This window comes from Ursus arctos, unplaced genomic scaffold, assembly GCF_023065955.2.
Source record: "Ursus arctos isolate Adak ecotype North America unplaced genomic scaffold, UrsArc2.0 scaffold_14, whole genome shotgun sequence".
Classification (NCBI taxonomy): Eukaryota; Metazoa; Chordata; class Mammalia; order Carnivora; family Ursidae; genus Ursus; species Ursus arctos.
In genome coordinates this window covers 69,968,012-69,984,682 of record NW_026622808.1, presented here as the reverse complement: position 1 = coordinate 69,984,682, position 16,671 = coordinate 69,968,012, and the positions used below count along the sequence as shown (strand labels likewise).

Here is a 16,671-nt window from a genome sequence, read left to right as displayed (position 1 = left end):
CTGTTACACTTCCCTCCGGAGAACATTCCTCCTCCCTGCACCACCCCAAACCTGGGCATAACTAATCAGTCTTTTCTCAGGCTTCTAGGGGATCTCCCACTTGAGGCCGAAGGTCATGGGGCTGCTGGTTTTTCCAGGTAGACTTGCCAGCCGTAGCAAATAAAAGTACAAAACCCAAAAGAAGCAACCACAAGCACCCACATTCCATTAAATGTGAATTGACCATGCAATATTTGGGACTTAAAAACTGTTAGTCGTTTATCTGAAATTCATAGTTAACTGGGCATTTCATCTAGCAGCCCAATTCCCTGGCCACATTCAGGGAGCCCACACATAGTGGGTTCTGGTCGTTTGCATTTTTTTAAAAGATTAAGCGGATAGCTGTGTCATTTATAGAAATCCGATTTGCAGAATCTCTGAACAAGGTCCTCGCCCACTCCCGGCGGACGTTCAGCCGCCCTGGCACGCGGGCCGGCGCGGGAAGACTGGCGCAGGCGCAGAGCCGCCCGCGGGCCTGCAGGTTGCGGATTGCCGTCGCGGAGCCGCTGGGACGATACGCGCAGGCGCAGAGCGGTCCGATCCCCAGCTCCCGGGACGCCGAGGGCGAGCACCTGTCACTTCAGAGGAGCTGCCAGCGCCCTCCCTCCCCCAACGCGGGGCTCCAGCCCTTGGTCCCCTGCGCTCCCGGCGCCGTCTATTTATATCGCCGGGCCTCACAGGCCCATATTGGGCAGTGCCGGCCGGTCAAGCCCGCTAGCTGCCCCGCCCCGGGCAGCCTGGCCCCGTCAGCGCGGCCACAGGGCCAGGTCGCGGCGCCATCGCCGCGGCCTCTGCGGAGCCAGTGGGGCCGAGCCTCAAGCCGGGGGTCAGCAGCTTGTAAGTAACGGTGACAGAAAAAACGCGGGCCCCCATCGAGGGCCTTGTCTTAGCTCCAGGGCCGGGCCAATGGAGAAAGGTCGAGGAGGGCCGGAGCTGGGGGCAGCCTCCCAACCCTTGGCACTTGCGGGGCCCACTGCGCTTCCCTCCCGTGGTCATGCGGCCGGCTCCTGGCTTCACAGCTCAGCCCAGCAGTCGCTTCCTTCTCCAGACCACTTTTGCTCAGCCAGGAGTCTCTTCCCTCTTTAACACGGCAGTATTCACTGGCCTAGCATTATCTATCTACCTTAACGTTTGCCTCCCTCACTAGACTGTAAGCTCCTTAAAGGCAGGGACCCTTCTGTCTTTCCCTTCCTGGCTTTCTGCCTGGGGCCTGGAATAGTGCCTGGCGCTTTAAAAAACTTCACTAAGCATCGGAAGTAGCCCCAGGCAACTCTCTTAACTTTAAAGCCAGGAATATAATTGCCCTGCTCTTCCCCCCTCGTGATTCTTAAGAGGAACTAATGAGCTACTGCATAATGCATATTAAAGCACTCTGAAAAGTTTAAAGTGCCCTGAGAATGCAAAACAGTGCCAACTCCTCAAAGGAAAGCAAAAAGGAAACTTACCTTACTTGCTTTATCACTTACAGCCTGGCCATTATTAAACACCTAGTGTGCGTGATGGATTATTGCTATTAAGTGAATCAGGTGTTTTTCCATGCTCATGGGAGACTCAAAGTGCATTTAAGGTAATGTGGGTATTCTGAGCCATTTTCTACCACTGTCTGTGCAAGGTTGTGATACTGAGCAAAATAAGGTGTGGGGATGGAATGGTGAAAACCAGAGGTCTCAGATAAGTGGCTGTAGGGTAACTAAAGGGGGGCGGGAAGCAACAGTGTGAGAAGAATTATAAATGAGGACTGACACTAAGGATAGTGGGGGCTAGGGAAAGGAGAGTAGATGTGCCATCTGAGAGGTGGCATCTGTCTACTCAGGTCATGCACACTGTTGTCACCATGGGAATTAAGACTCCACTGTCGCCATATCTTTAATTTTTTTCAGTAGATGTTACAATGTGGCAGTTTCGCATGTTGACAACTAGTTTGCAGAAAAAAAGTCTGTGAGCAGCCAATTTGCAATCTCTGGCTTCAGTTCTCTAAAAATTGGGGCCGAATTCCTGAGAGCACGCGGTAACTGGGGATTAATTTTGAAAGTAGAAGTGAGAAGTGGGTGTCGCAGTGCATCAAGGAAACCAAGCTAAGGATTCTGGGTGATTTGCTTGACTTGGACAAAGCATTAGCAACTTGAAGAATCAAGCACAACTTTTAAATGTAGAAAAGCATCTTCGAGATAATGGTTTATTAACATGAATAAAACAAGAAGAAAAAAAGGTGAAGGAACTTGTAATTTAGGACTAAGCAAAACATTTAGTTGCACAGGCCTCACTGAGCAGCCCTAACGCAGCAGGCATCATCACTAACATGTTGAGTACGGAAATGACTAAAACATGAGCCCCTACCGTCTGTGTGCTCGTCATTGAAAGGGGAGGCAGGCAGACACAGCAGTCACTATGTTAGAGGTACAAGCAAGGAAGGCGCGGAGAAGGCTTCACAGGTGATGTCTGAGCTGAATTTGGAAGAGCCACTTGTATTCTTTCAGGTGGAAGGGGGAGAAGGATATTCCAGACAGAACAACGTGTGTAAAGGTAACGTATGCATTAGAATTGTTAGTGGTTCGGTACTACTAAAAGACTGAAAAGTGTAAGGAAGGAAAGCCAGGAGATGAGGCAAGAACGGTGGGGAGATGGCCAGATTGTGAAGGGCCTCATGATGTTTGTAGGAGGGATGGTGTTGGCGAAGATAGGCTCAGGATACATTTTTTTAATCTTTATTATTGAAGTACATGTGACATATGATGTTGTAGCAGTTTCAGGTGTGCTGAATACACACAACATAGCGATGGGACAGTTTCAGACATTATGCAGTGCTCACCACGGTAAGTACAGTTCTCCAGTTGTATCCCCTCCTTCCGCACTTCCTCAAGGCAACCCTGTCCCGAATTTGATGTTTTTTATAATTACCCTTCATTTCTTTATATTCCACCACAGCTGTTTGTATCCTTAAAGAATATATAATTTTAAAGACTTTATTGCTTTTTATAGATTTTATTTTTTATTTGACAGAGAGCATGCGTGAGCACAAGTAGGCAGAGAGGTAGGGGGAGGGAGAAGCCGACTCCCGGCGGAGCAGGGAGCCCGACTCAGGGCTCGAGCCCAGGACCCTGGGATCATGACCTGAGCCAAAGGCAGACGCTTAACTAACTGACTGAGCCACCCAGGCGCCCCTAAAAATTTTTTTTAGGATTTTTTTTTAGAGAGAGAGAGAGAGACAGTGCACACGTGAACAGGGTGAAGGGCAGAGAGGAGAGAATCTCAAGCAGACTCCCCGCTGAGCACAGAGCCCACGATAGGGCTCCATCTCAGGACCCTGGGATCATGACCTGAGCCAAGATCACGAGTTGGATGCTTCACTGACTGAGCCACCCAGGCGCCCCTCATGTTTTATTTTGATGTAGTTCCAAACTCACAGTTCTAAGAATGGTATAAAAAACTCCTGTATATCTTTTCCTGGATTTACCAATTGTTTATATTTATTCTGTCAGAATATATTGTCTATATTTACTCTATTAGAACATAATGATTTTAAACATGAGATCAGTGGTTTGTAGCATCTCTTCTACAGTCTTTTGCACACATTATGGTGTTTGTGAAATTCATGTTGATACATGCAGCTCTAGTTCATTTTGTGTTTATGCTGTGCAGTGTTCTCTTGAGTGAATATCCTCTAGTTGACCTGTTCTCATGTTAATCAATATTTAGGTTATTTCCAAATTTTTGCTATTTCAAGCATCGCTACTATGAATTTAAACTACTTTTAACTTCAACAAAACATGGAGGCAAGCTCATGTATCATTTGTTATGTAGAAAAAGTCGGAACTTTAAAGATAATGTAAAGATTATAATATTAAACATTATAAAAGCAAATCCTTAGCAGCTTAAATTAACATTTTTATGCCACATTAAAATTTGTAGCAGTCCATCTCTCAAAACTAAATATACTGGACATGGGTATAACTGCATTTTGGATTTGCAAAGTAATTAGGCTTTATTCTTGTGATTTGTATTTATCTTGCTACTCATTTTTTCTCTATTATTATGGGTACTATTAATATGAATGCACCAGTTCAGTCTTCTATAAATTGGAGCAGAGAATAACTTGCCACTGATATCATTGAGAACATTTATACAGTTTTGTTTTGCTGATGAGAGGAGAATGCCCTCTCTGCCCTCATTATAAGAAAAAGTTGCTGTCAGCTCTTTTATTTATGAGCTGTGTCTGTACCCACAAGCAGTTTGTATATGGACCCAAACATTATTATTAGAAAATTATTTATACAGGTGTATCCTGCTTCAGCAGTACGAAGCAGATTTACTAAGCAAATGATGTATTGTACACCCATGGCCTTATTTAATTCTCCCAACTATTCTTAAACAATTCTCCAAGCTAATCTCAAGTGAGGAAACTGAACGAGGCTAAGAAACTTGCTCACGTTATCAGACAGCAGGGCAAGGATTCAAAGCCAGGCCTCGGTAACCCAGCAGAGCCCGGGTTTCCAGCCTCGAGCCGCACTCTGACACATCACTGTAGAATAACAGTGATTTCCTTTATGGGGCACTTGGATGCCAAGAGCTGACTTAACGACTTTTATATACATTCTCCCATTTCACAGATGAACAAACCAACGTTTAGAAAGGTTAAGTCATTTTGGGATTATAGCAAGTAGGTGGCTAAACGGAGATGCAAACCTGGGACTCTGTCCCTTCAAAGACCCCATCTGCAATGCTAGTATCTTCTCTGCACCTTATAAATACAGGACACAATGCTGAGAATGTCTTTAAAGTGTGGCGGTGCATTTAACGGCCTGGGTATTTTTCAGGATTTCCATCAGTAAATTCCTTTGGTCCATAAATCCATAGAAATTTCGAGTAGCTTTCAGGAGGTACATAAAAGGCAAGTGGGAAAAGGGGATACTTAACAAATACATACGCCCATCTAACAAATTCATAAATGTGTTTTCAGAATGTTGGAAACAGTTATTTCTGTTTTAAAAACATTTGTCGTTGTTGAAGTCAATATTTGGGGCAGACAGGCTGCATCCAAATAAAGTATTTATTCGAGAAATTGATTTATATTTGGGAAACTTGGGGACAACCAGATGATCTTTCTGAATCTTTTTGAATCAAAACTCTTCAGCTGGGCTTAAGCAGAGAAGCGGAGGTTAGGAACCCAGATGGGATATTTTCCTACTCAGGATCTAGAAAGTGGCTTTATTTATAACAATAGAGCAAGAGTGGTTGACCTGTGGCCTGGTTTTGGATAGCCCATAAGCTAAGAATGGATTTTATCATTCTAAATAGCTTTTAAAAATCAAAAGAAGAATACTGTTTCATGACACATGAAAATATATGAAATTCAAGTTTTCATAGCCCTAAAACATTTCATTGGCACATAGCCATGCTCGTTTGTTTCTGTATTATTTATGCCTGCTTTTGCATTACAACAGCAGAGTTGAGTTGTTAGGACAGAGACCCTAAGCCTGCAAAGCCTGAAATATTTACTCTCTGGCCCTACTTTGCCCACACTTGCGCAAGAGTGAATGGTTGAGAGTGCAGACTTTGGAGTCAGATAGAACCGGGTTCAAAACTCAGTTCCTGCACCTGTAAAATGTTGTGGCCATTTAATGAGAATAGGTAAACTGAGAAGAGTGACTTAGTGTATATTGCCTTCTATCAAGAAGAAATGAAGGGGCACCTGGGTGGCTCAGTTGGTTAAGCATCCTACTCTTGGTTTTGGCTCAGGTCATGACCTCAGGGTTGGGAGATCAAAGCCTCGTGTTAGCTCTGCATTGAGTGCAGAGTCTGCCTGAGATTCTTCCCCCCCTCTCTCTCCCTTTCTGCTTCTCCCTGTCACACTCTCTCTCTATCTCTCCCCCTCCCTCAAATAAAAATGTAAAAAAAAAAAAAAAGGAAACGAAGATAACTAGAAGTTTCTATGGTTCTTTTACGTGACAATATACTGATAGAAGACATAAGAATATAAGAAAAGTGGAATTTTACAAAATATATTTGCAATTACCTTAGACAACCTTTTCTCAACCTTTTTGCATATGTCAGTTTATACCGGTAAGGACTCTTGAGTGTTGGTTACAGCAATCCCAATACACACTTGCTTAAACAGTAGAGGAAAGGGTTTGTCACTGAAAACTGAAAAATACAGGTAGAAAGCGTCTTTCAAACCCACTGCTCTAGATTCTCTGCCATCCTCCCTGTATTAGCTGTGTCCTCATGCTGGCTTATGGGGACATGGCTGTAGCAGTTCCAGACTTCTCATCTACAGAACACGTGGACACCCCTAGCCATTGAACCCAAGACCTGAGTTTCACTCTCATTAAGCCCATCTCTGTGGTCTCACACCCGTCCCTGAACCAGTCACAGTGGTCCTACCCCATCCACTCCAACAGAAGACAGGTTGGATTCTGGGGGAAACCCAATATTGTCCACTGTAAAGTTGTTTATAAGGCACTACTACATTTATAAAGAAAAGGAACACATGTTGTACTAGTTATTCCACTTTTAACTTCTTTTTGAAACTAATGCTGCCTGTGTTTTTATTAAGATAGTCCTATGTCACAAGGTTCAACAAGATGGTTGGTTTTTGTCTTAAAGATATAAAATCCTGAGGTGCCTGGGTGGCTCAGTCGGTTAAGCATCTGCCTTTGGCTCAGGTCATGACCCCAGGGTCCTGAGATCAAGCCCCACGTCGGGCTCCCTGCTCAGTGGAGAGTCTGCTTCTCTCTCTCCCTCTGCCTCTATACCCTGCTGGTGCACTCTCGCTCTCTCTCTCTCTCAAATAAATAAATGTAATCTTTAAAAAAAAAGATATAAAATCCTAGGATTGTGGTCAAAACATGTGAGTCCCCAGCATCTCATTTCTTACTGGCAGCATCAAGGTCAACACTTGAGGACCTAGTGAGTCTGGACTGCCCGCATTGTACTGGATCTGGTGATCCTATCTGGAAACTGCTCTTGGCTTTCTAGCACTGACATCAATACCCTCTAAGTGATTCTTAGGTATCAGTACAAATGGAATAGGAGAAACTCATTAATATTTATCTCCTTGTAAGGAAACTTTTCTGGTTTTCAGCTCAAAGTAACAGCTGCCATCTATAAAGTTGAGTGATGTGTTTATGTACAAAGAGGCCCACATAATATGATTTGGGCTACTCATAATGTGTTGTAGGAGAGCTCGGAAATATAATGACCTCTTAATTACCCATAATTGGATTCTCTTTGTAAAAATGTAAAACAAATGAAAGTAAAAAACAAAGGTTCACTTTTAACCTGCAAGGCCTCACAAAGGAAGTCTTAAGCTTTTATTGAAATAAAGCTGAGGCATTAATGCTGGAAAATCTGGCAAGGAGAATTTTACTCCTACTTCAGTTACACAGATTCTTAGATCAGCTGGTTGTTTTCATTCCACACACTGCAGCACAGTGATTTTTAGGTCTTATAGTTGCCATTATATATTTAAACATTCCTATCCTGCTTAACACGGGTTTCCTGAAATGAACTTTAATTCAACACTGAAAAAAGTGCCATTTCTCATTGAGACACAGTGAGAATTGAGATGGAGAAGTCTCGCTGAGATTTCTAATCTTGATAGGATTACAGAAATGTAGAAAATGTAGAGCCTTTATAGCTGACAAACTATGCTTTCATATGATTGAAATTATCACCTCTCTTCCTCTCTTAACTCCAGGACTGACTTTTCTACCATTGCTCATTCTTACTGCGTGCAACTTCTAGCCAAGTAAGAACCAGACAGGGTGGCAAGGCCTGGAGATGTGTTCCTCAACGTGAGGGTTGCAGACTCTAGGAATTCTTCTTTAAATCCAAACAGCTAATTAGCTTCTTTGAAACACCGTTTCCATTCCCCTGGGCAAGGTGAAGACAGGCAACTAGCTCAAAGAGATTTCTGACTAGACCAGTGCTTTTTAAGGGGAGAAGAGTCCATCTCCGCCACTGTGGAGTAAGGAACAAAGGGAAGCCGAGCAAGGAGTGGGGATAGAGAAACGAGATGGCTTTTGTGCACTTTCTAAGTTTAGGATGATTTAGCTGTAAGTTTCAAGTGTTGTGAATTCTCAGATCAGCAGACATTTGGCTGTGCTTTCCAAAGCACTGTTTTGAATTATTTGCCCCATAGGAAAAGTTTGAGCAGAATTTTAATGGGCTTTTTTTTCTCAGCCATCCTGTGTGGTTCTGGGGCCATTATAACATTTGAGTGTGGTTTTTGTTTTTTGGCACATGACATTTTCAGTGATCCATCTCCTCTGAGAGCAGGTTACCTAATGCCCCTGCCCCCTGGCCTGCAGGCAGCCGTATTTGGTAACTGCAAATGCAGTTGCAAAATGGACCATCTTACCACTTCTCTCTTCATTCACCTTGGGAGGGAGGCCTTCCCAGCCCTCCTGGAAAAATCTCTGCTGCTGCTGAGGTTAATGTTGTTATAGTTGATAATTTACTGTTTCTACGATCACTGACATTATTTCTAGATACAGAAGTGGTTGTCTTAAGCTACTGCATTTGAAGTGAATAACACTTATTTATAAATAGTTCTTAGTACTAATGCTGCATATTTAAATCACAGAGAATTGTTTTCTTACAGGAAACCGGATTCTTTTCTTTCCCTCAGGAGTGTTCCAGCACATCTCTGTTGCTTTGTGAGTAATCAGACATGAAAATAGCCCCGCAAGAACCCAGCTACGTTTGAAGGAGACGTACGTGGAAACACTGGAAAGTGGATCATGGAGTGCAAGGCTGAGGGAAAAGAAAAATACCAACATGGCTTGAATTTACTGAATCAAGTTAGGAACATGAAAGAATTAGCAGAAATGATTGATGTCATACTCATAGCAGAAGGGGAGAAATTTCCTTGCCACAGGCTGGTCCTGGCTGCATTTAGTCCTTATTTCAAAGCTATGTTCACCTGTGGACTACTCGAATGTACTCAAAGGGAAGTCATACTTCATGACATCACAGCAGAAAGCGTGTCCGTGATATTGAATTACATGTACAATGCGGCTTTAGAGATCAGTAACGCCAATGTGCAGACCGTAGCTATGGCTGCCTATTTCATGCAGATGGAAGAAATCTTCAGTGTGTGTCAGAGATATATGATGGACCATATGGACGCCTCGAACTGTGTAGGTATCTATTATTTTGCAAAGCAGATTGGAGCTGAAGATTTATCTGATCAATCGAAGAAATATTTGTATCAGCACTTTGCTGAGGTCAGCTTACATGAAGAAATATTAGAAGTCGAAGCACACCAATTTCTGACGCTTATTAAGTCAGATGACCTTAACATATCCAGGGAGGAGAGCATTCTGGACCTCGTCCTGAGGTGGGTAAATCATAGCCAAGCATCGCGCACAGGGCATCTCGTGGAGCTTCTGAAGCAAGTCAGATTGGAACTTATAAATCCTTCTTTCTTAAGGCAAGCCCTAAAAAGGAACACCATGCTTCTGTGTGACGCAGCTTGCATTGACATAATTCAGAACGCATTCAAAGCCATCAAGACGCCCCGGCAGCACTCTCTAAATCTTCGTTATGGCATGGAGACGACTAGTCTTTTGCTTTGCATTGGCAACAATTCTTCGGGAATCAGGTCAAGACATAGGAACTATGGGGACGCCAGTTTTTGTTATGATCCCACTTCACAGAAGACCTATTTTGTCTCGTCCCCCAAGTATGGAGAGGGCTTGGGAACCGTGTGTGCTGGTGTGGTCATGGAAAACAACACCATAATTGTGGCTGGAGAAGCAAGTGCCTCTAAACTCTCTAGACAAAAGAGCAAGAATGTTGAAATCTATAGGTTTGTATCTCACAAATATTTGTAAGTTGTTTTTAATTATCTGGCTCTGACATTAGCAGCAGTAGAAGAAAGTACTCCCGAAAGAGTGATCATCTCTTCAATGATGTGTAGTCAAAATTACACCATAATTACATATTTTACATATATAGAAGATTCGTGATGAAATCGCCCACATTTTAAAATTATTTTCTCCCCTTTAATTTGTTAAGGGCATACAGCTGGATTTCCGTAAGTTAAATGTATATAGTTATGATTCCATTGTACAATTTAATGCGTGGCTTTCATTATTGATTCATATGAAAGGATGTAATCGCTTAGTTACAAGTTTTGAAGAGCTTAAGACAACTTTTAACAAGAAGAAATTTGTTAGTACAGATTCCTTTCAACTGATTTTTTTAGTTCATAATTCAGAGTAGTAAATAATTTTTTTCTCAACCAAAAATTACTAATTATCTGTCGGCTTTCATTCTGTATCCTTAATTTGTAGGTCTTTCCTAAACCTCTAATAGCATAAAATGTTTGTGGCCTAAGAATGCTTCAAGCCCTAGAATCGTTGGAGAAAGGAGTGTCTGCTAAGAAGCAGCATGTCCTCTAGGTCTCCTGTGTGAGGACTATCATCTGTTTACTGTTTCTTCAGCAAGCATTCAGTGAGCATTCAGGGCTCCAGTCTAAGGGGTAAATAAGACGTCCTTAGAATAAGCACTAGGTAGGAAAGCTCGCCTTCAGTACCCTCCCCCTCTCAGTTTCCTCGTACAAGGATTTGTTCGGACTTTTCAGTGAGAAAGGAACTCTTGCCAGCAAAGTTAGGACAAAGGAAGGATTAAGAGGTCTACTCTTTTCCTGTCATCTTTTAACATTCCATTATCTGCTTTCAGCTATAGGTCGGTCCCCTTTTCACCTTCATCTCCCCTGGTAGTGATGGGGGAGCGACTGCAGAGCCCTGGGTGAGTGACCTGGCCCTGTGCCCTTGGGGGCCGAGCATGTCCCTGGGCAGCAAGCACAGCCTTCCTCAGAATAATCAGGTATGGAGCCTGGATGTCAGATTCCAAGTGCTCTTCTTTTCATCACAGAGCCTCTTGTACAGTTACCTCAGGTTCTTTGCATAGCTCTTTTTCTTCCTCATCAAGACAGTCCACAGTTCTGCCATTATTTTTATTTATTTTATTTAAATTCAATTAATTAACATATAGTATATTATTAGTTTCAGAGGTAGAGTTTAGTGATTCATTAGGTGCATGGAACACCCAGTGCTCATTCCATCAAGTGCCCTCCTTAATGCCCTTCACCCAGTTACCCCATCCCCCCACCAACCTCCTCTCCAGCAACCCTCAGTTTGTTTCCTAGACTTAAGAGTCTCTTATGTTTGTCTCCCTCTCTGATTACATCCTATTTTATTTTTCCCCTCTCTTCCCCTATGACCCTCTGTTTTGTTTCTTAAATTTCACTATGAGTGAGATCATATGATAATTGTCTTTCTCTGATTGACTTATTTCACTTAGCATAATACCCTCCAGTTTCATTCGCATTGTTGCAAATGGTAAGATTTCAACTTTTTAATGGCTCAGTAATATTCCGTTTTATGTATAGACCACATCTTCTTTATTTATTCATCTGTCAATGGACATCTGGGCTCTTTCCATACTTTGACAATTGTAGACATTGCTGCTATAAACATTGGGGTACAGGTGCCCCTTCAAATCACTATGTTTGTATCCTTTGGGTAAATACCTGGTAGCACAATTGCTGGGTTGTAGGGTAGCTATATTTTTAACTTTCTGAGGAACCTCCATACTGTTTTCCAGCTTGCATTCCCACCAACAGTGAAGGTTGCCCTTTCTCTGCATCCTCACCAACCTCTGTTGGTTAATTTTAGCCATTCCGATCAGTATGAGGTGGTATTTCATTGTGATTTTGATTTGTATTTCCCTAATGCCAAGTGATATTGAGCATATTTTCATGTGTCTTTTGGCTATTTGTGTGTCCTCTTTGGAGAAATGTCTGTTCATGTCTTCTGCCCATTTCTTTCTTTCTTTCTTTCTTTTTCTTTTTTTTTTTTTAGATTTTATTTATTTATTCGACAGAGAGAGAGACAGCCAGCGAGAGAGGGAACACAAGCAGGGGGAGTGGGAGAGGAAGAAGCAGGCTCACAGCGGAGGAGCCTGATGTGGGGCTCGATCCCATAATGCTGAGATCACGCCCTGAGCCGAAGGCAGACGCTTAACCGCTATGCCACCCAGGCGCCCCTCTTTCTTTTTTTTTTTAAGATTTTATTTATTAATTTGACATGACCTGAGCCAAAGGCAGACGCTTAACGGCTGAGGCCGCCAGGCGCCCCCTTCTACCCATTTCTTGACTGTCATCATTTTTAATAAACATCTAACCCTGTCCAAGTGCCTTTCTCTTATGATCCTCAAGCATCTCTCCTCTTAACTGTTTTTGAAAGCCTACTTCCCTTTCTGATGTCATATGTCTAACTACAAACTCGGTGTTTTCCTTCTTACCTGTCTTGAACTCAGCTACGTTCTCATCACCAGCCAGCTCCTCCACAGTAGTCAGAGTCAGGGCCAAAGCATCAGTTACCCTGCTCACCTCCTCCAGTAATGAAATGGTCAGCAAGGCAAATAATGAAATTATCAGAAGCATTGCTTTGGGCTTCACTGAGCCAGACTTCCAGCAGATATCGGGTAGTTAAAATCTTAGAGCACTACTGAACGTCATGTTAGCGCCAGTTTTGTGATACGTGTGAGAAATGATCGTCTCGTGGTACATTCCTACTCTATTATTTCTGTTCCTATCCCTTTTATCTTTGCTGGATGCTCTTCAACTTGCCTCTACTCTCTATAGTTCATAGATTTCTATGCAGATATATTTCTTCTTGACTTAGGAAGTAGACCTGTACTCTAGTAGGCCATTTCTTTTAAAAAAAGATATACCTTTCCGTGTCCTTTAACTCACTCTCATACTTGGGTGTGCACACAGCTGAGGAGCTAAGTGTTGTCTTTACACTATCAACGTCTGTGAATGTTGAACCACTTTTGTCACTATTTCCTTTTAATGTCATATCCATTTTTCTTAATAACATGTTTTATAGTTTTATCTGGGCATTTTCTTTCCCCATTTTCAGTTCAAAGTGTTAAAAATCAGATTAGCAAGCTTGCCCTGCAAACACGTACTTCCTAGTTCATGGGATGTATTTCATTCTTGGCCTGTTTTCTTAAACCATGTCTCAGAAAGCCAAAAACCCATTTTTTAGTTCTTTTGATATACTCACCCACCAGCTTTACTTCGGTATCCCCCACACTTGACACCTTAATCCTCCTTCCTCTTCTAAAATCCAGTACAATTAAAAGCAGTGGTGAAAATATCAATTGTGATTCTAGGGACTGGTTTCCTATGTGGATTACACAAACGACAATGATGACTGGGTTTGTTGAGTTTCTGCGTCCAGTTTGTGACGTGCCCTCCAGGAAAGAAGCATTGTCTTCCAACTTCCATGTCAAGCCCGAAGCAAGGAATTCTGTCTAGGCAAGAATGTGAGAGTTGGCTCAGAACAACTGGGCAAAACTCCTATAATCTGATTTACTATCAAATGTTTGATACAAAGTAAGTAGCGTACTTGAAACTGTGCTGTATTCTGTACTTTAAAACTGTACTCTGTATAGAACATTCATAATTTCTTCCTTTCTTTCTACACAGAACAACTTTTTTTTCTTATTTTCCATATTTTCCTGGTTTTGTCTTTGTTTTGAATTCCAGAATATATTCTGGATTTTCTGGGACAACTCTAATGTCACATCCCACTGTCCTCATAAATACTTTTGTTCTTCTTAGACTATGTGTCCCAAATCATGATTGGAGAAAACAGACTTACCATTATCAAGAGGCAAGACAAAGGATACCCACAAAATCGTATATTTAGTGACTACATCATGCCACACACACACACACATACACACACACTATCAATTAATGTGTTGGACTCTAGGAGGTATTGAAAGACCGTATATCCTGGTATCCCTACCTCCCAAAACCCTTCTCAGACTGACATATTTTTTCATGGAAGATATGACTGAAATTATCATACCCAGAGCATTAAAATAGATGTTAAACGTAGTAGACACCTACACATGCTCCTGACTCTGTTCTAAGCCAATTAGAACTACAAGAACAATCCTCAAAATTCTACATACCCTACCTTGTCCCATTAGAAATCTCTGAACTGACATATTTTGAGATTCTCTACTGGAAAGCTGATTGCTTTAAAGTAGTATTAAAGTGAGACTTCTAGTCCACAGAATAAGACATTTTTGTATTTTTCTTCATTTTTACTTATTCCTCTTTTATAGTAAAATTACAAATGTCTTGCTGCAAGATTTCCTATTTGTTCTTGATTTTCTTTCCCAGAATTGGGAAATGAAAGCTAGTCCTGGATAATCCATACTTTGTCAATATACTTTCTAAAATTCTGCAGGGAGATGTGTTTAATTATTTCCGTGTACATTATAGTTTGTTCATCAATCGTTGCCAAAAAAAAAGAAGCACAAACCTGTATTACTATCTTATATTAATGTTTCTTCCTCCCCAATTAGAGGAACCAAATTGTGTCATTTCTAGCTGGAAAAGAAACGAGTGTGTTTCTTGGGTGAGTTATTTTCCAGTTAACACTAATCCTGGGTTCTCTCTCTTAATTTGCAGGTATCACGATAGAGGAAACCAGTTTTGGGAAAAGTTATGCACCGCTGAATTTCGAGAGCTCTATGCTCTGGGCAGTGTACATAATGACCTCTATGTTATAGGAGGACAGATGAAAGTTAAAAACCAGTATCTCATTACAAACTGTGTGGATAAGTACTCTATAGAACGGGACAGTTGGAGAAGGGTGTCTCCCCTTCCACTGCAGTTGGCATGTCATGCCGTAGTAACCGTGAATAATAAACTTTACGTGATCGGAGGCTGGACCCCTCAGGTTACTAAATTTCCGGTATACCTAATTGGCATGGCTGTGCTACGTCTGGCCGCTGTGTTGAAAAATATTGTAGCTTTTGAACACTAAAAGAGCATGACTTACATCTTGGTAAAATGCCTTTTATTTTATAGAATATTAAACTTAAGATTGTGAAGTGTTAAAGCAGTTTAGGAGAATGAATTTTAAAGTGTGTTATTCATAGACAACTTCATTCAGTATTCATGCTATGCTCTTTATAATCCTTCCCATTCTTGCTAATTATGAAAGATGCTTATGCTGAGAAATTATCTGTAGGGAGCATCTAAGTAAGAGGCAGAGACACTGGATCCTCATCCCACTTCTGTCTGCTTAATAGTTGCGTGAGCTGAGGCAAGTAACGCTCACGTCTTTTCCAAATTTGAAGTTCTTACTCTACGTGGGAAACCAGAATATTCGATGATGGCACAGTCATTTCCACAAAAGTATATTGTGATTTTAAACATTTTATGGCTTTGTTGGGCACCAGTGGCTAAAGAAATCAGGATACCATTTGCATGGAAGGCCAGCGAAGAGATAGCAAGCCAAGAATTCAAAGTCAGTGGAGCATGACTGCAATGGCCCTTCCTCTTCTCTCTGGGTGTCCCTCCCGGTGCCTTGACCTTTAGAGGTAGTAGTAGGCCAGCTGCCTTCTGCCCTGGCCTGCCAGTTTGTTCTCATAAGATGAATCTTACTAGCTCATTGTTCATCCCCATGACACAAAGTAAACTTATTTTTGCCTGTATGCTTTCTTGTTTTGGAAATTTGCTTCGTGATAAAACTGATGCTTCTTGCATTCATTTCATAGGCTTGGATCTTGCCATTTAAAGCATATCATACCTGTTTTTAAACCTTAAACATCACACTTAATACGTTTTGAGATGTGTCCTGTGTATCAAAAAGTGGTACAGATTTAATCACAGCTAGTAGCTGAAACCTGACCAATTATTTGTAATTAAGCATTTTCAGAGCTATCCATTACATAGTTAATTTTGCATGAATAAGCTCCAAAGACAATATGGAAGCTTTTCTTTGGTTTTCTCGCCATTAAAATAAAGATCAAATACTTAAAAATTAGAAGGAAAATTAAAACTATAAAGTCAATATGTATTACTGTATAATGTCTTTGAACAAATGACACATGGATATGTATTGCATAACAAAAGTTTTTGCTGGTCCCTACCTAATACAATACATTAAATTGCAAAATAACCTGGGGTTGTGATTGCATCATAGTGATCATAATCTCTGGTGTGTTTAAAGTAATTACATTAATTACACCTTTCGTAAGTATGGCAATTATTTCTGTGTCAAACACCTGCATCCAAAACAAAAGATACTTAGAAAGCATCCTTAGACTAAAGTCATAGAAGTTCTTGACACATTGAAGACAAAAAAACACTACTTCGCCTGAAGTTTATGATTAGGGGAAGCCAGATTCATGTGTGTAAGAACAAACAGTTCAATTTTTACTGTCTCTAGTCATTAAAAAATGTGTATAAATAAAATAAATACATAAAAATAACTGCAAATAATGTATATTAATCCATCAATCTTGAAGATGAAGTTCAGACCATTCCCATATAGGTCATAATTAAAGTATAAAAATACTCTCATTACTAAAACACTAAAAAGTTTTCTTAATTTTGTTCCATTTGGATCAGAAAAATATAAAGAAAAATGTCTTATGAATTATTAAAGTTAGTTTCTCACAAATATCATTAAACTCTAGCACTATAAAGTTTGCTGAGATAAAATTGCACTGTAAATACTGTTCAAGAAAGTTAGGTTTCATTTTTAAGGCTCTGCAGTTGCTTCATTTTTTTAAAAAAGTGCTGTC

At 41.2% G+C, this 16,671-nt stretch overlaps 1 protein-coding gene across 17 annotated transcripts in view; it reads left to right on the top strand.

Moving 5' to 3' along the window:
• The first annotated feature begins 751 nt into the window (after positions 1–751).
• KBTBD12 (kelch repeat and BTB domain containing 12) overlaps positions 752–16,671 on the top strand; it is a 71,842-nt gene continuing 55,922 nt past the window's right edge. For 3 of the 17 annotated variants that reach the window (XM_044385109.2, XM_048226834.2, XM_044385110.3), the window contains exons 1-3: positions 759–876; positions 8,669–9,850; positions 14,546–14,816. In XM_044385109.2, coding sequence (XP_044241044.1) covers positions 8,781–9,850; positions 14,546–14,816 — 1,341 coding nt within the window. In that variant the 5' untranslated portion in view covers positions 759–876; positions 8,669–8,780. Of the gene's footprint in view, positions 877–1,507; positions 1,607–2,516; positions 2,563–2,780; positions 2,853–7,735; positions 7,787–8,641; positions 9,851–14,545; positions 14,817–16,671 lie in introns of all 17 variants that reach the window. The other 14 variants (XM_044385102.3, XM_044385111.3, XM_044385105.3 and 11 more) reach the window with 13 other exon arrangements.